Source organism: Arachis ipaensis, chromosome B03, assembly GCF_000816755.2.
Source record: "Arachis ipaensis cultivar K30076 chromosome B03, Araip1.1, whole genome shotgun sequence".
NCBI lineage: Eukaryota > Viridiplantae > Streptophyta > Magnoliopsida > Fabales > Fabaceae > Arachis > Arachis ipaensis.
Window position 1 is genome coordinate 63,143,419 of NC_029787.2, and position 20,269 is coordinate 63,163,687.

At 36.0% G+C, this 20,269-nt stretch overlaps 1 protein-coding gene and 1 long non-coding RNA gene across 2 annotated transcripts; both read left to right on the forward strand.

The window, feature by feature from the left end:
* LOC107634460 lies at nucleotides 7,408-11,006 on the forward strand. Its single transcript, XM_021117303.1, has 3 exons — nucleotides 7,408-7,414; nucleotides 9,116-9,533; nucleotides 10,473-11,006. Exons 1-3 carry the CDS (start codon nucleotides 7,408-7,410, stop codon nucleotides 10,513-10,515), a joined length of 468 nt encoding a protein of 155 aa, XP_020972962.1. The 3' UTR covers nucleotides 10,516-11,006.
* LOC110270180 lies at nucleotides 12,359-13,411 on the forward strand. The gene is made up of 3 exons (XR_002359397.1): nucleotides 12,359-12,870; nucleotides 12,975-13,090; nucleotides 13,222-13,411. It is a non-coding gene; the product is annotated as an uncharacterized LOC110270180 (long non-coding RNA).

A 20,269-nucleotide genomic window follows, 5' to 3' on the forward strand; every position in this document is an offset into this window, starting at 1 on the left:
AAAAATAAAAAATACATGTTAAAGATAAGGTTGGATATGCTGACACGTGACAGTATTTAGGTGTGTCCAAACACATATGAAAAAAATTTTTTACTTTTTATTTTGAAGAACTGAAGATTGATGGTTTAGAGGTTATAGTAAACTCTCGTTGCAAGTATAGTTACTAAACCAAGCAATCAACCTTTCTTACAAAAGTTTTGGTTGTCACAAGTAACAAACCCCTTTTAAAATTGATAACCGAGTATTTAAACCTCGGGTCGTCTTCTCAAGGAATTGCAGGGAGGTATGTTCTTATTATTGGTTATGAGTTTGTAAATTGGAGGTTTTGAAAGTAAGGAAGCAGTATGTTGAACAAAAAGAATAAAATAAAATAGTAATAATAAAATAAACTCTTGGCAAGGTATTAGAAATTAGAGATCCTATCCTAACTATCCTTATCAATGATGATAAAAATTGAATCTTAATTCCACTTTGTCAACCTTTACTAAGGCAAAGGAAGGTCAAGGGATTAATTGGTTTGATCTTCGGATCCTATTTATTTCATAAGAAAAGATTGGGATTATTGAAGTTCAATTTAATTAACAAAGATAACAATTATCAATCATGTTTGAGTTTGATAACTCCTGAGTTACTAATTTCTTAACCAAGACCAAAAAGGAGAAAAGTAAATCTACTGGAATAAAAATGTCTTCAGACGGGAATAACAATAATGTAAATAAAAGAAAGCAATAATAAACTGAAATACCTCAGTTAGCACTACTAAAGATATCAAATGTAACATGGAAGAGTTCATAAATTAAATTAGAAAAATAAATAAAAAGAACATTGAACCTGGGATTGAGAGTCACTCCTAAAACTAAGAGAAGTCCTAAATCCTAATCCTAAGAGAGAGGAGAGAACCTCTCTCTCTAAAAACTACATCTACTCCTAAAATTGTGAATGTGAAAGCTTTTTTATTAATGGATGCATTCCCTCTACTTTATAGCCTCTAATCTATATTTTCTGGCCGAGAACTAGGTCAGAAATAGCCCAGAATTCACTGGAGAAGAATTCAAACATGCTGATTTCCGTCACTGCGACGTGGCCGCATGGAGCACACAGTCGCGTCACCTAGCGTCAAGGCAACTATGGCATATTATATATCAAATAGAAGCCCCAGACGTTAGCTTTTCAACACAACTGGAACTGCGTCGTTTGGACCTCTGTAGCTAAAGTTACAGCCGTTTGAGTGAGAGAGGGTCAGGCTGACAGCTTTGCAGTTCCTTCAACTTCTTGTATTCCTTCCACTTTTGCATGCTTCCTTTCCATCCTTTGAGCCATTCCTGCCCTGTAATCTCTGAAATCACTTAACACATATATCAAGGCATCTAATGGTAATAAGAGAGGATTAAACATAGGGAACTTAAGGCCAAAGAAGCATGTTTTCAATCAAAGCACATAATTAGGAAGGCAAATGTAAAACCATGCGAATAGTATGAATAAGTGGGTAAAGAGTTGATAAAAACCACTCAATTGAGCACAAGATAAACCATAAAATAGTGGTTTATCAACCTCCCCACACTTAAACATTAGCATGTCCTCATGCTAAGCTCAAGAGAAGCTATAAAGATGAAGAGGAATGTAAAAAAGTATGAAATACAACCTATCTATATGAATGCAACTACATGCAAAATGATTCTACCTACTTAGTTAAAAGTAAACAAATCTTTCAAGAAGAAATATGAACTGGATTTCACTAATTCAAATCATGAAAATGAAGTACAAATAGACTTGCAAGAAGAAAATAGCTCATGAAAGCAGGGAATAAGGAATTGAGCATCGAACCCTCACTGGTAGTGTATACACTCTAATCACTCAAGTGTTTTAAGTTCGATTCTGTCAATTCTCCACTAACCTTGCTTTCTAAGTCTTGCTCTTCATCTAACAATCAACATAAATTTAATGCACAGATACACATATCAAGAGGTCTTTTAAGGGTTGTAATGGGGTTAGGGTCAAGGTAGGATTGTATTTGGTCAAGTGGACTAAAATCTGAATCCTTAATTAACTTAAAATTTCCACCTAACTTTAGACAATCCATGTAATCATAATACCACATCTAACTATCCATTAACCATGTTTTCCACATATTCATGCATTCTAATTTCAAGTACAGTACATATGCATTGCTTTCACCATTTACTTTGGGGCATTTTGTCCCCTTTTTGCTTAATTACTCTTTTTTTTTCTTTTCTTTTTCTCACTTTTTTTATATATATAATTTTTTTATTTTATTTTCCTCAATACATATGATTAAGATATTGAATGCATGAATCATGTCCTAAACATTTCTTTCACATTTTTATAAAGATATATAATACCCAATTCTTAAACCAATTGTTTCCAAATCCACTTTTTCCCACACTTAATTCATGAGCACTTTCACTAGTCTAAGCTAACTAAGGATTCAAATTAAGGACATTATTGTTTTCCGCTTAGAGTTAATGATGTGCTAAAGTAAGGAACAAAGGGGTATAATAGGCTCAACATTGGTTTGTAAAGAATAATGAAAAGGTAAGGCCATATGGGTATGTAAGCTCAGTGAAACAAAGGCCTCTATCATGTAAGTGTATGCATACATAAAACCATGAAAATATAGAATCAAACAAGACAAAGATCACAATTTTAGAGAGAAAAACACACATCAAAAATAAATTATTGGTTGATAAAATGCAACCAATCAATTAGGCTAAAAAAATCTCACAGGTTATTTGAGGTATTTCAGTTATTATTGCTCTCTTTTATTTACATGGTTATTGCTTCCCATCTGAAGGCATTCTTATTCCAGTAGATTTACTTTTCCCCTTTTGGTCTTGGTTAAAAAATCAGTAACTCAGGAATTATCCAACTCAACAGCATAATTGATAACTGTTATCTTTGCTAATTGAATTGAGCTTCAATAATCCTAACCTTTTCTTAGGAAATAAATAGGATTCGAAGATCAAACTAATTAGTCCCTTGACTTTCCTTTGCTTCAGCAAAGGTTAACTAAGTGGAATAAAGATCCAACTTTCATTGTTTTTGATAAGGATAACTAAGCCTGGACTTCCAATTTCTCATACCTTGCCAAAAGTTTATTTTACAGTTATTTATTTATTTTAATTGCAATTTAAATTACTTGCTCCCTATTCTCAAAACCCCAAATTTACAATCTCCATAACCAATAATAAGAACATACTTCCCTGCAATTCCTTGAGAAGACGACCTGAGGTTTAAATACTCGGTTATCAATTTTAAAGGGGTTTGTTATTTGTGACAACCAAAACGTTTGTACGAAGGGATTTCTGTCGGTTTAGAGACTATATCTACAACGCGACTATTTTTATGAACTTCTTTACTGGCAAAAATCCTAACGTCAAAATGGCGTCGTTGCCGGGGAATTGCAAACGTGTGGCTTATTATTGGTTATTGTAAATATTTACTTTTTGCTTGTTTATTTTGTTTTTATTTTTGTTTTTATTTTTGCTTTTTCATAAATTAAGAGGTTATTGGTTTTTTTTTTAGTTATTAAAATTTTTTTTTCAAAAATTTGTTCTTAGTGTTCATCTTGATCTTCAAGTTGTTCTTCGCGTTCATCTTGACCTTCAAGTTGTTATTAGTTGTTTTCTTTGTTTTGATCTAAAAATTTGAAATTTGGTGTCATTTTATTGTTTTTCTCTTTTCTCATTAAATTCAAAAATATTTTTAATTAATTTTTTTGAAAAAAAAATTTCAGATTTTTTTTTTTAAAATTTTTATCTTATCTTATCTTAACCATATGACCCTAATCCTCAACCACCATACCAACCACCTTATGAGCCATATGAACCATATATAGAACCACCCCAATTCCAACCCAATTACTCACAAGAACCACCACTTCAATATTCACCATCTCCATATCCATCAATCCAAGAGCACTATGATCCTATTTATGAAAGCCGAGTGCATCAAGAGACAAAGGATCATTTCAAGGAAATAGTGGATCGATGTCAGGCAACCATTCATCAATTGGGGCAAGCAATAATGAGTCAATTAGCTTCCCGACGTTCGGACACTCAAGAAACCCCCATGGCTTCATGTGGACAATCTAATGAAGAACGTAGTATGAAGGAGATACTAGAAACTCCAGTGAACAGTACGGAGCATGACTTTGTACTGGAACAAGTAGAGGAAGCCGGAATTATTGAAGAAGAAGAAGTGGTTGAAGACTTGGGAGATGCAGAACCTCCATGGGAAAGTCCAGTTATAAAACCCCCTTTCAAGACGTTTGAAATTGATGCTGAGGAGGGTGTACAACCTCCAAGGCATATCACAGTTGAAGACTTGGAAGAGGTTGATCAAGAGATGGAAATTCAAGAAGAAGAAGCACAACCTCCCATGCCCTTAGAAAGCAATGAAGAGAAGATTGAATTGGAAGAATGCTACCAAGAGGAAGAGGTTGAAATTGAAGAAGCTTGCAAAGAGGTGGTAATTATCAGAGAAGAGCACAAGGGAGTAGAGCTTGCAATTTCATTAAAAATACCTCCCCCTAAGTTGCCATCATCCTTCACAACATTTAAGTGGGTAAAATTCATATCCATTAGCTTTCTAATTCCACTTGAATATGGACTACTGGAGACGGATGGTCAACTTAGACCTCTTTGTAACATTAAGAGTAAGAGGAAGATGGCCAGTGGTAAGAATTGTCCTGCAAGATTCATCATGGTTGGAAGCTTTAAGTTTAAATGCAAAGGTTGGTGTAAAGCTCAACTAAATGGGTCTAGGAATCTGTTTGAAGCTTCTTAAGGGCTTTACATGCTTAGTTTGGGACCCTGGAGGCTACTGGAGATGCAAACATTGGTGGAGATTTCTGGATGAGTTCAAGCACAAGCCACCATAACAGGGAGCTCACCAAATGTCCAACTTAAGGACTTTAACTAAAAGTGCTAGGTGGGAGACAACCCACCATGGTATGATCGTTCATTTTGTAATTTTAATTTTATTTAGTTTTGTTTGTTTTCGAGATTTATTTTATTTTATTGAACCTGGAGTTTTGCATAACATTCATATTAGCATTGCATTCTGCATACTGCATTAAAAAAAAAACGCATGCGACGCGGGAGCATCGCTGACGCGTCCGCGTCACCAGTGCATTTTGGAAGAAAAGAATTGAACAGAGAGTTACGCAGGAGCAGGGTTGGAGGCGTGCCAATGGCACAATTCACCCCATGCGACTGCGTCACTGATGCGACCGCATCATATGGGAATAATGGCCTCCCACGCAACCGCGTGCCCCACGTGGCCGCGTGACCAGGATTTCGACGTCAAAAGGGTGCATGGCCGAAAGTTGAGCTGGAATTGGGCTGGACCCGTGCTAGTAGCACAAGCCCTGCCACGCGAACGCGTCACCCACGCGTCCGCGTCATATTGAAAATAAGGCCACCCGCGCGATCGCGTCGACCACACGACCGCGTCAGCCTGGATTTTGGCAATACTGAGTTTTGAACAGAGAGTTGTGCGACCGCGAGGCTGCACTCGCGCCACTAGCACAAATCAAGTCACGCGATCGCGTGCCCCACGCGTCCGCGTCACCCAACCTTATCGCACACCATGCGACCGCGTCACCCACGCGACCGCGTCGCCAGCGTCGCACAACCTATCCAGATTAGTGCCAATTTTCTTAACTTTTCTTTTCTAATCCTAATTTCTTCCTTCTCTCTCCTTTCTCACTTTCTTTTTCTTCTTCTCATCCTTTTTTCCTCTCATTCTATTTTATTTAATTTATTTGCATACTTTCATTCATTGCATTATTTTCATTGGTGTTAGAAATTTATTTGGGTCATTATTTTTATATATTTTTGGATTATTAAAATGGTTTGACAATTATATATTACTTTTTAAAGGGTTGCTTGCATGTTCAATTTAATACTTTCAAATAGCTTATTTACCATGCACGCTATGTGTTTGTGAAAACGCCCGTATGGCATTGTGCACTATTTTTAAGATTTCTTTTAATCTACTATTATATATGCTTGTTTTTCACAAAACCCTTTTCATGTTTTATTGATTAAATATAGTTGTCATTACAAACATGTTTCTAGTTTGAAAGACTTGGTAATCTAACTTGGACATTGAATGCTTGATCTATGCTACTCATGCCTTTGCCTGCATGCCAATAAACACCTTGCATTCAATTGTTATCATATGCACTAGCTATTTTCCATTGATGACTTTTCACATGTACTCATGAGCGTGTGTTAACGTCATTCTTCTTTATTGTGCAATGATTACCACCTTTCCCGCTCTCTTCCTTGCTCTAACCTTTAGCTTTAAAAGTCACTTTCTTTTTTTTCTTTTCAAGATGGGCACCAAGAAAGAAAAGGAGAAAGCTACTCCCAAACCACCGGCAAGGAAAGGAACGAAAAGAGCCCCAGCTGAGGAACCACAACCCCCATCCACTTGCACATCTTAGCATGCACCGAGGATGGTAAAATCTTTAAGTGTGGGGAGGTCGATACCGACTTCCAGGGGTTAGTTACCTTCTTTTCAATACCAATATTTTCTTTGTTAATTGTTGCATTTGCATGTTTGATTGCATATTTGTTTGATTTTTTTGCATATTTTACCACTTGGTTGAAGTAATATTTTCCTTTTTAAGAAAATTTTTTAGAACATTTCACTAATTTGAATAAAATTTAATGTTACACTTGTTAGAAGAGATATTATACTGGAACATGGTTTAGAGCTCGAACACACAAAACCTGTGAGATTTTTGAGCCTATTTGAATTGGTTGCATTTTATCAACCAAAAATTTTGTTTTAGTGTGTATTTTTCTCTCTAAAATTGTGATCTTTGTCTTGCTTAATTCTATATTTCCATTGTTTAATGTATGCATACACTTACATGATTGAGACCTTTGTTTCACTGAGCTTACATACCCATATGGCCTTAACCTTTCATTATCCTTTGCAAACCAATTTTGAGACTATTTTACCCCTTTGTTCTTTATTTTAGCTCATCACTAACTCTAAGCGAAAAACAATAATATCCTTAATTTGAATCCTTGGTTAGCTTAGACTAGTGAAAGTGCTCATGAATTAAGTATGGGGAAATTGGGATTGAAAACAATTGGTTTGATAATTGAGTATGTTAGAATTTTCTGAAAATGTGAAAGAAATGTTTAGGACATGTTCATGCATTCAATAATTTAATCATATGCATTGAGAAAAATAAAAGAAAAAATATATATAATAAAAAAAAAGAAAAAAGAAAAAGAAAAAGAGAAAAAGAAGAGAAAAAGAGCAAATAAGTAAAAGGGGACAAAATACCCCAAAGTAAATGGTGAAAGCAATGCATATGTACTGTACTTGAAATTAGAATGCATGAATATGTGGAAAACATGGTTAATGGATGGTTAGATATTGTATTTTGACTACATGGATTGTCTAAAGTTAGGTGGAAAGTTTAAGTTAATTAAGAATTAAGATTTTAGTCCACTTGGCCAAATACAACCCTACCTTGACCCTAACCCCATTACAACCCTTAAAAGACCTCTTGATATTTGTATCTGTGCATTAAATTTATGTTGATTGTTAGATGAAGAGCAAGCCTTAGAAAGCAAGGATAGTGGAGAATTGAGAGAATCGAATCTTAAACACTTGAGTGATTAGAGTGTATACACTACCAGTGAGGGTTCGATGCTTAATTCCTTGTTCCCTGCTTTCATGAGCTATTTTCTTCTTGCAAGTCTATTTGTACTTCATTTTCATGATTTGAATTAGTGAAATCCAGTTTATATTTCTTCTTGAAAGATTTGTTTACTTTTAACTAAGTAGGTGGAAACATTCTGCATGTAGTTACATTCATAGGTTGCATTTCATACATTCTTCATTCTTTATAGCTTCTCTTGAGCTTAGCATGAGGACATGCTAATGTTTAAGTGTGGGGAGGTTGATAAACCACTATTTCATGGTTTATCTTGTGCTCAATTGAGTGGATTTTATCAACACTTTACCCACTTATTCATACTATTTGCATGGTTTTACATTTGCCTTCCTAATTATGTGCTATGATTGAAAACATGCTTTTTTGGACTTATAATTGCTAATATTAATCCTCTCTTATCACCATTAGATGCCTTAATATGTGTGTTAAGTGATTTCAGAGATTACAGGGCAGGAATGGCTCAGAGGATGGAAAGGAAGCATGCAAAAGTGGAAGGAATACAAGAAGTTGGAGAAATTGCTAAGCTGTCCAACCTGACCTCTTCGCACTCAAACGACTATAACTTTAGCTACAGAGGTCCAAACGACGCGGTTCCAGTTGCGTTGGAAAGCTAACGTCCGGGGATTCGATTTGAGATATAATATGCTATAGTTTCCCTGACGCTAGGCGATGCGGCCGCGTCGCAGTGACGGAAATCCAACGTGATTGAATTCGAGACCAGCGAATTCTGGGCTATTTTCGACCCAGTTTGCGGCCCAGAAAACACAGATTAGAGGCTATAAAGTGGGGAAATGCATCCATTCATAGAGGGGCTCTCATATTTACAATTTTAAGAGTAGATGTAGTTTTTAGAGAGAGAGGTTCTCTCCTCTCTCTTAGGATTAGGATTTAAGACTTCTCTTAGTTTTAGGTGTAACTCTCAATCCTAGGTTCTTTATTTTTATTTATTTTTCCAATTTAGTTTATGAACTGTTCCAGATTACTTGAATTAATGTTATTTGAGGTATTTCAGTTATTATTTCTCTCTTTTATTTACATGGTTCACTACAAGAAAATAGGCTTATGGCCACGCTTTTTTTTAATGGCCACGCTTTTGTGAGGGTGGCGATTGAATAGAGATTTGGCCACGTTTTTTCTTGCCACGCTTCAAAAACGTGGCGAAAAGGGTCAACGGCCACGCTTTTTGAAGGGTGGCAATTGATTAGAGAAACGGCCACGTTTTTTTCTGCCACGCTTCAAAAGCGTGGCCATAGAGAGAAACAGGGATGTTTTAAAAGCGTGGCGACAGAGTTTCATTATGGCCACGCTTACAAAACGTGGCCATATCCTGGTCCTCTTTTGGCACGCTTTAAAAGCGTGGCCAAAAGGTTTTTTTAAAAAAAAAACTAGACCCGGCCCCCAACTTGGTCCCCAACCCAATTGAAGAGATTTCAACCCGGTCCCCAACCCTAATTGAGCTACCCTTTTCGCGATCGAGCTCACTCTTTCACCCTAATCACTCTTTCACCTTGGCTACCCCTGGAGGAGCTCACATCCCTGCCGTCACCAGAACCACCCTCGCTGCGCCGTTAGCCTCCGCTCCCCCTCCGCCTCGTCTCCTCATCGCCGTTACCAGCATCCTTACCGTCAGCGTCAGCGTCAGCGCCACCTCTTTCAACCGATTCCTTCCAAAAGCGAATACGACAAGGGACAATGTGGGAAGATATCGGAGCTCGGAGGCGGCAACTGTTTTCCGCGTCTCTTGCTCGGTGTCAATGTCAGTCTTGCCCTTGTTGAAGGAATTGTTGCTTTCGTTGCGTTGTTTCAGGTTCTTCTCCTCTTTCTTTCATGTTTCAATTCGCGCTAGCATTGCTTTTCGGATATGAAATTGGTTCGTGCATTTGATAATTTTAGGGATTCTTTTAGTGTTGTGCACAATTTGGGGAGGTTTTGGTGGGGAACGGGTGATTGGCGTAATTTGAAAATTTAGGGAATTTGTGAGAAGATATTCAGATTTCGAAACTTGCATTTTGAATTTTGATATTTTAGCTGTTATATATTTTTACAATCCCTAAACTGTAGCCTACTTTTTTTTTCTTGCCCTAAGAAATTTTTTTGTATATATGAATTCGGTAGCTTCATTAGCTAATAAACAGATTATCTAAAGTTCTCGAAACCTAATAAATATTGTATTGAAAGATATCAAAACCGGGTTAGTGTGATCTTAGCTTGTTGTTTGAAGATATATATGAATCTGTAAAGGTATGTCTTCTGATTTGCATTTTAATCTTTACAATGATGGTTGCCCGATGTCCAGTGTTATCAATTCACTTTATTTTAGATTTTTTATTTCCTCTGAATGTTGCCCTGGATGAAGTTGTTTATTGTGCTGTTTTGGTGTTGAATTCTGGACTTGTGATTGCTGTTTATTGTATTTTTTTTCATTGTCCAAAATAGATGTTGTGAAAGTGTTACTGTTTCATTAATTTTTCTTGGTTTGTTGTTGCTGAGTGCTGCTCTGCTTGTTGCTTGGTCCATATTATATGAAATGCAATGATTTCAGTTTGTGAAACTGGTTAAGTCATATGAATTCTGTTTGCTGCTTGCTTGAACCTGGGAAACATGCTATTTACTGCTGCTGTTTAATAAACAATTGCTTCTGTTGATGATTCTATTCTTTGCATATTAAATAAAAGATTTGAGTGGTATAAATTATTTTATACTACTACAAGATTTATTAAGGATTAAGATTTTATGTTATCTGTAGGGGAGGAAAAGGAAAAAGAAAAAAAAGAAAAAGAAAAAGATAAAAGGACAGTTTCTGACAGGTGATGTGTTTAAGTGGATTTGGTTTATCCACATCAAATGACATATAATATTACAACCTTCGACCTTGGATATGATATGCCAACAATGGCTGCTTCTCTCTCCTTTCTACTTCTTCCACTAGGTATCTATTCTATGTGCTGCTTCCTTAAATTTCCAATTGTTTTCTTCATTTCACAACTCAAACAATGTTACATTGTCATTGCTTCTTGTTTATGTTTTGTTCACAACCTCAGATTGTTTTTGCTTCCACTCTTGTATAGGTTTTAGTTTGAGGAGCACTACTAATTATTGTTTAACTCAATAATCTGTTGTGTCATGTTCTTAGATGAATGATAGTGGTACCAAAAAGTTATTTTTTTCTAAGAGGAAAGTAATAAGTAATAACGAATTATTGTTGAGTTAATGAGTTCATGCATTGTATTTACAGGATAGTAAAGGTGAATTCATTGTGACTTTGTAATCCACTTCTGTTTCTGCAAAATTAAAATTTTCTCAACTATTATCACTGCCCCCAACTTCCATTCTTCAATTTCACTATTCATTTAGGATTTGATTTCTAGACATTGATGGTGAGGTAAAACAATTTCTCCCTGTCATCTAATAGAAATTCAAGAAAGTGCCAAATCATCACAACTATCCACCATGACTTCATACCTTTTTGAATTTCTATTGGCTGAAAGTTTCAAATTGCTTTTAAAGTGTTGGTGCATAGAAATTATTCTCATGGGTTTAACTGTCACAATTGTTTTCTAAAGTATGTAATTTTTTTTGGGGTAGGTTCTACTTGTAAAAGTTTGGGCTGCAATCCTCAAGGCATTGCTGCTGACAGGCTTCAATGCTTGGTTCCGCAATACCAAAGATCGGTGGTAAAAGCAAAGGCCTCAGATACAACTGAATGTGCTGCTATGGTTAATAGCAGTTCACGCAGAGACTTTCTTGGATTGGCTTTGGGAGTCTCAAGCCTCTTTGTTGGTTCATTGGAAGGCAAAGGAGCTGGTTTGCCCCCAGAAGATAAGCCGAAACTATGTGATGAAGCTTGTGAGAAGGGGCTTGAAAATGTATGGTGAGAATACATTGTTCCTTTCTCTGCCTCCTTTCTTTGTTTTTCTCTGCTAAGACATTACAAATGGTTGTTGTAAATTGCTAATAATGCTTTGATATTTGATGTAATTGCATTGCATCTCCTGTTTCTACTAATGTTAGTCAGCACCTTTCTCAAATGTCAGTTATTTTTAAAGAGAAATTCTTCAAATAAATTTTGGGAAATCAAAGCATTATTAGTATCTAAGCTATTCTTTCCTGATAATAGAATCTATCATCCTTAAAGGAATAGTAGACATTCTTATATTTTCAAAGAATTTGTGCATCATGCAAAGAATATGTTAATAACCAATCTATGTGATTGCACTTAAGTTTTAATATTCACATTTTGAAGACCCTTGATCAATGACCACCATGGAAACATGCTATTTATCGCTTGCGTTAACGTGTAACTATTGATTAACATATCTACAAGTGTTTTAAAGTGGTGTTCTAGTTTTTTCTGGTTGATGGAGTCATTGTTTTATTTGTTGCCATTCACCGATTGTTTACTTTTTTATTATGCCTTTTGTTTTTTACGAAGAAGATTTGGATCTGGTTCTGCAGGCTGCAGAGGCTTGGATTGATGTTGAAAGAGTTCATACAATTGCATTAGGAGCCAAGAAGAACTAGTGTCATGATGATCTATCTTTTTTTTTTCGGGAAAATTGCAATCAATGGAGTCAGGTTCAGTATAATAGTACTTAGCAATAACTTCTTATACTGCTCTCTGCACCTTCTAAATTTTAATTCTATGGACCTTTTTTTATTTTTTCTTATGGATGTATCTATAAATATGGAGTACAAAGTAGTGAAGAAAATAGTTCTACTGCAGGTTGCAATGAAGCTTCTTTCAGATAGGGAAAAATTCATGCAAGTGCTTTGTTGCGGAGGGGAATTTGGACCTTAAATGAAAAAATTTTGTACCGATTTCTCGTCAGTGCTTGAGGAGAATCATAAATTCCTAGTACAAATTTTAATTACTTAATTACTATACTAATTGTATATTGTAATAATCCAGAAGTTTGTGTTAAGCTGACCAAGTTTATTTTTATTCCTATTAGCATAATGCTGATGAATTTTTATAGTAGAATGTGAATGAAAACGGTGAATCAATCTATTCTGATCTTTGTGCAGGATGCTTATCTCCCTCAACAGCTTTTAGATAAATTGATGTTCATTTATAATTATGTGGATATGGCTCGAGTAACAGGTGTCCCAATTTTTTTCTGCTTGCTAGGGGCCAAAGCATTAAGGTAAAGAAATAATATCTAATTTTTATAATCAATTATTATGATATGTGGAAAATACTTGGCACATGAATTTGACAATAACTTTTTTTCCCCTCCTTTCCTTACAGGTACTTTCTCAACTTTTAAGGTGACTCCTGAAGATGTTCGAAAACTTAATCTCCCTCCAGAATCAGTGAACAAAACTCCATCTGGGGAAACATTTGTTAAATCAAATTTGCAGAAGGTCTGTTGCTTTTAGTTTGGTATTTTGAGCATAGTTTAGTTTCGTATTATTGTACTTTTAGATTTTTATTTACCAATCAGTGAGCATAGTTTAGTTTCTGTTGCTTTATTGTTCTTGATATTTTGCTACAGGCTAGTATTGGAATGGATAACTTGAACGCTTAATGCATAAAGTGGAGCAGTTTTAGGTTGATTATGATCTTTTACCAAGTATTTAGGCTGATGAGCATCTCTATTAGTGTAATTTGATATATTATGAGCAGTTCTAACTTGTATTGTTTCTGTATTTTTCTTCGGTTTTTAGTTTTAGAATTTGAACTCGAGATTTATTTTGTATTTGAATATTAGTTTTTTAATGTATAAAACAATTATAGTAAATTATATATGTCACTAATTATTGTTTGATATGACTTGTAATAAAAATTGCATACTATATTTGTAGGTTTGGTAATAAAAAAGGATTGAAAATTTATATTGTGTAGCAATGAAGATCAAGTAAGGAAAAGAATTTTTTTTTTAATTTAACAAGGCTTTCGCCACGCTTTTAAAGCGTGGCAGTATATCTTACCATGGCCACGCTTTAAAAGCGTGGCCGTATCTCTTCCTATTATCACGTTTTAAAAGCGTGGCCATACCTCTCTTTTTGCCACGCTTTAAAAGCGTGGCCAGATCTGCCCTATCGCCACGCTTTAAAAGCATGGCCAGATCTGCCCTATAGCCACGCTTTAAAAGCGTGGCCATATCTCCCACCTACAGCCACGCTTTTAAAAGTGCCAATTTGTAAAAAAGCGTGGCAAAAAAAAAGCGTGGCGATAGACTGAAAAAGTGTGGCGATAGAGCAACCGCCACCCTTTCATAGGTCACCCTTTCAAAAGCGTGGCGGTAGCTCAAAAGCGTGGCGAAAAGCTATCGCCATGCTTTTTTCAGCTTTTCGCCACGCTTTAAAAGCGTGGCAATAGACTTATTTTCTTGTAGTGGTTATTGTTTCTATATCTACAACGCGACTGTTTTTATGAACTTCTTTACTGGCAAAAATCCTAACGTCAAAATGGCGCCGTTGCCGGGGAATTACAAACGTGTGCCTTATTATTGGTTATTGTAAATATTTACTTTTTGCTTGTTTATTTTGTTTTTATTTTTGTTTTTATTTTTATTTTTTCATAAATTAAGAGGTTATTGGTTTTTTTTTTTTAGTTATTAAAATTTTTTTTTTCAAAAATTTGTTCTTAGTGTTCATCTTGATCTTCAAGTTGTTCTTCACGTTCATCTTGACCTTCAAGTTGTTCTTAGTTGTTTTCTTTATTTTGATCTAAAAATTTGAAATTTGGTGTCATTTTATTATTTTTCTCTTTCCTCATTAAATTCAAAAATATTTTTAATTAATTTTTTTCGAAAAAAAAATTCAGAGTTTTATTTTTAAAATTTTTATCTTATCTTATCTTATTTCAAAAAACAAATTTCAAAAAATTCAAATTTCAAAAATTTAAAATTCAAATTTCAAAATTTAATTTTCAAATTCAAAATTTAAATAACCTTTTAATTTTAATTTGTTTTTATTTTTTAATTTTTATTTTCTACTATGAACTCTCACCCTTTTGGCTATGAGTCTGGTTACAATAATGTTGCAAGAAGAAGAAATTACAATGAGAACATGCATCAAGGTTTGAATAATCAAAGATGGGAGGAGCCACAAGGATTTGATCAACCCTCATGGCAACAACCATCTCCAATGGACTATCAACAACCACCACCATATGCCTATGAATCCCCTCCTCAATATAACTTTGGACCACCATACTCACAAGCCCCTTTCCGCCATTCACCTCCATATGACCCTAACCCTCAACCACCATACCAACCACCTTATGAGCCATATGAACCATATATAGAACCACCCCAATTCCAACCCAATTACTCACAAGAACCACCACTTCAATATTCACCATCTCCATATCCATCAATCCAAGAGCACTATGATCCTATTTATGAAAGCCGAGTGCATCAAGAGACAAAGGATCGTTTCAAGGAAACAGTGGATCGATGTCAGGCAACCATTCATCAATTGTGGCAAGCAATAATGAGTCAATTAGCTTCCCGACGTTCGGACACTCAAGAAACCCCCATGGCTTCATGTGGACAATCTAATGAATAACGTAGTACGAAGGAGATACTAGAAACTCCAGTGAACAGTACGGAGCATGACTTTGTACTGGAACAAGTAGAGGAAGCCGGAATTATTGAAGAAGAAGAAGTGGTTGAAGACTTGGGAGATGCAGAACCTCCATGGGAAAGCCCAGTCATAAAATATACCTCCCCCTAAGTTGCCATCATCCTTCACAACATTCAAGTGGGTAAAATTCTTAGCTCTTAGCTTTCTAATTCCACTTGAATATGGGCTACTGGAGACGGATGGTCAACTTAGAGCTCTTTGTAACATTAAGAGTAAGAGGAAGATGGCCAGTGGTAAGAATTGTCCTGCAAGGTTCATCTTGGTTGGAAGCTTTAAGTTTAAACGCAAAGGTTGGTGTAAAGCTCAACTGAATGGGTCTAGGAAGCTGTTTGGTAGCTGCAGCGAGAATTCAAATTACTTATTACCCAGTTGGAAAAATACAAATCCCGACAGGGATGGGTGTAAAATCAAGATTTGGGATCCTGGAATCTGCTCTGACACTTGTTACCCCGGGAGCCTAAGAATCTGTTTGAAGCTTCTTAAGGGCTTTACATGCTTAGTTTGGGACCCCAGAGGCTACTGGAGATGCAAACATTGGTGGAGATTTCTGTATGAGTTCAAGCACAAGCCACCATAACAGGGAGCTCACCAAATGTCCAACTTAAGGACTTTAACTAAAAGTGCTAGGTGGGAGACAACCCACCATGGTATGATCGTTCATTTTGCAATTTTAATTTTATTTAGTTTTGTTTGTTTTCGAGATTTATTTTATTTTATTGAACCTGGAGTTTTGCATAACATTCATATTAGCATTGCATTCTGCATACTACATTAAAAAAAAAAAAAAACGCATGCGACGCGGCAGCGTCGCTGACGCGTCCGCGTCACTAGTGCGTTTTGGAAGAAAAGAATTGAACAGAGAGTTACGCAGGAGCATGGCTGGAGGCGTGCCAATGGCACAATTCACCCCACGTGACCGTGTCGCTGATGCGACCGCGTCATATGGGAATAATGGCCTCCCACGCGACCGCGTGGCCCACGCGGCCGCGTGACCAGGATTTCGATGTCAAAAGGGTGCATGGCCGAAAGTCGAGCTGGAATTGGGCTGGACCCGTGCTAGTAGCACAAGCCCTGCCATGCGAACGCGTCACCCACGCGTCCGCGTCATATTGGAAATAAGGCCACCCGCGCGATCGCGTCGACCGCGCGACCGCGTCACTCTGGATTTTGGCAATACTGAGTTTTGAACAGAGAGTTGTGCGACCGCGAGGCTGCACTCGCGCCACTATCACAAATCAAGTCACGCGATCGCGTGCCCCACGCGTCCGCGTCACCCAACCTTATCGCGCACCACGCGACCGCGTCGCCAGCGTCGCACAACCTATCCAGATTAGTGCCAATTTTCTTATCTTTTCTTTTCTAATCCTAATTTCTTCCTTCTCTCTCCTTTCTCACTTTCTTTTTTCTTCTTCTCATCCTTTTTCCCTCTCATTCTATTTTATTTAATTTATTTGCATACTTTCATTCATTGCATTATTTTCATTGGTGTTAGAAATTTATTTGGGTCATTATTTTTATATATTTTTGGATTATTAAAATGGTTTGACAATTATATATTACTTTTTAAAGGGTTGCTTACATGTTCAATTTAATACTTTCAAATAGCTTATTTACCATGCACGCTATGTGTTTGTGAAAACGCCCGTATGGCATTGTGCACTATTTTTAAGATTTCTTTTAATCTACTATTATAAATGCTTGTTTTTCACAAAACCCCTTTCATGTTTTATTGATTAAATATAATTGTCATTACAAACATGTTGCTAGTTTGAAAGACTTGGTAATCTAACTTGGACATTGAATGCTTGATCTATGCTACTCATGCCTTTGCCTGCATGCCAATAAACACCTTGCATTCAATTGTTATCATATGCACTAGCTATTTTCCATTGATGACTTTTCACATGTACTCATGAGCGTGTTAACGTCATTCTTCTTTATTGTGCAATAATTACCACCTTTCCCGCTCTCTTCCTTGCTCTAACCTTTAGCTTTAAAAGTCACTTTCTTTTTTTCCTTTTTAGGATGGCCACCAAGAAAGAAAAAGAGAAAGCTACTCCCAAACCACCGGCAAGGAAAGGAACGAAAAGAGCCCCAGCTGAGGAACCACAACCCCCATCCACTTGCACATCTTAGCATGCACCGAGGACGGTGCAATCTTTAAGTGTGGGGAGGTCGATATCGACATCCAAGGGTTAGTTACCTTCTTTTCAACACCAATATTTTCTTTGTTAATTGTTGCATTTGCATGTTTGATTGCATATTTGTTTAATTTTTTTGCATATTTTACCACTTGGTTGAAGTAATATTTTCTTTTTTAAGAAAATTTTTAGAGCATTTTACTAATTTGAATAAAATTTAATGTTACACTTGTTAGAAGAGATATTATACTGGAACATGGTTTAGAGCTCGAACACACAAAACCTGTGAAATTTTTTAGCCTATTTGAATTGGTTGCATTTTATCAACTAAAAATTTTGTTTTAGTGTGTATTTTTCTCTCTAAAATTGTGATCTTTGTCTTGCTTAATTCTATATTTCCATTGTTTAATGTATGCATACACTTACATGATTGAGGCCTTTGTTTCACTGAGCTTACATACCCATATGGCCTTAACCTTTCATTATCCCTTGCAAACCAATTTTGAGCCTATTTTACCCCTTTGTTCTTTACTTTAGCTCATCACTAACTCTAAGCGAAAAATAATAATGTCCTTAATTTGAATCCTTGGTTAGCTTAGACTAGTGAAAGTGCTCATGAATTAAGTATGGGGAAATTGGGATAGAAAACATTTGGTTTGATAATTGAGTATTTTAGAATTTTCTGAAAATGTGAAAGAAATGTTTAGGACATGTTCATGCATTCAATAATTTAATCATATGCATTGAGAAAAATAAAAGAAAAAAAAATATATAATAAAAAAAAAGAAAAAAGAAAAAGAAAAAGCGAAAAAGAAGAGAAAAAGAGCAAATAAGTAAAAGGGGACAAAATACCCCAAAGTAAATGGTGAAAGCAATGCATATGTACTGTACTTGAAATTAGAATGCATGAATATGTGGAAAACATGGTTAATGGATGGTTAGATATTGTATTATCATTACATGGATTGTCTAAAGTTAGGTGGAAAGTTTAAGTTAATTAAGGATTCAGATTTTAGTCCACTTGGCCAAATACAATCCTACCTTGACCCTAACCCCATTACAACCCTTAAAAGACCTCTTGATATGTGTATCTGTGCATTAAATTTATGTTGATTGTTAGATGAAGAGCAAGCCTTAGAAAGCAAGGATAGTGGAGAATTGAGAGAATCGAACCTTAAACACTTGAGTGATTAGAGTGTATACACTATCAGTGAGGGTTCGATGCTTAATTCCTTGTTCCCTACTTTCATGAGCTATTTTCTTCTTGCAAGTCTATTTGTACTTCATTTTCATGATTTGAATTAGTGAAATCCAGTTTATATTTCTTTTTGAATGATTTGTTTATTTTTAACTAAGTAGTTGGAAACATTCTGCATGTAGTTACATTCATAGGTTGCATTTCATACATTCTTCATTCTTTATAGCTTCTCTTGAGCTTAGCATGAGGACATGCTAACGTTTAAGTGTGGGGAGGTTGATAAACCACTATTTCATGGTTTATCTTGTGCTCAATTGAGTGGATTTTATCAACTCTTTACCCACTTATTCATACTATTTGCATGGTTTTACATTTGCCTTCCTAATTATGTGCTATGATTGAAAACATGCTTCTTTGGACTTATAATTGCTAATATTAATCCTCTCTTATCACCATTAGATGTCTTGATATGTGTGTTAAGTAATTTCAGAGATTACAGGACAGGAATGGCTCAGAGGATGGAAAGGAAGCATGCAAAAGTGGAAGGAATACAAGAAGTTGGAGAAATTGCTAAGCTGTCCAGCCTGACCTCTTTGCACTCAAACGGCTATAACGTTAGCTACGAAAGTCCAAAAAATGCAGTTCCTGTTGCGTTGGAAAGCTAACGTCCGGGGCTTCGATTTGATATATAATATGCTATAGTTTCCCTGATGCTAAGCGATGCGACCGCGTGCTCCATGCGGCCGCGTCGCAGTGACGGAAATCCAGCGTGATTGAATTCAAGACCAGCCGATTCTGGGATGTTTTCGACCCAGTTTGCGGCCCAGAAAACACAGATTAGAGGATATAAAGTGGGGGAATGCATCCATTCATAGAGGGGCTCTCATATTCACAATTTTAGGAGTAGATGTAGTTTTTAGAAAGAGAGGTTCTCTCCTCTCTCTTAGGATTAGGATTTAGGACTTCTCTTAGTTTTAGGAGTAACTCTCAATCCCAAGTTCTTTATTTTTATTTATTTTTCCAATTTAGTTTATGAACTGTTCCAGATTACTTGAATTAATGTTATTTGAGGTATTTCAGTTATTATTGCTCTCTTTTATTTACATGGTTATTGCTTCCCATCTGAAGGCATTCTTATTCCAGTAGATTTACTTTTCCCCTTTTGGTCTTGGTTAAGAAATCAGTAACTCAGGAATTATCTAACTCAATAGCATAATTGATAACTATTATCTTTGCTAATTGAATTGAGCTTCAATAATCCCAACCTTTTCTTAGGAAATAAATAGGATTTGAATAAAAAGTATTATAAAGAATATCAGTATTATAAAAAGACAATGTAAGTTCATGTCAATGCAAAAAATACCTCCCCCTAAGTTGCCATCATCCTTCACAACATTCAAGTGGGTAAAGTTCATACCCCTTAGCTTTCTAATCCCACTTGAATATGGGCTACTGGAGACGGATGGTCAACTTAGAACTCTCTGTGGCATTAAGAGTAAGAGGAAGATGGTCAGTGGTAAGAATTGTCCTGCAAGGTTCATTACGGTTGGAAGCTTTCAGTTTAAACGCAAAGGTTGGTGTAAAGCTCAATTGAATGGGTCTAGGAAGTTG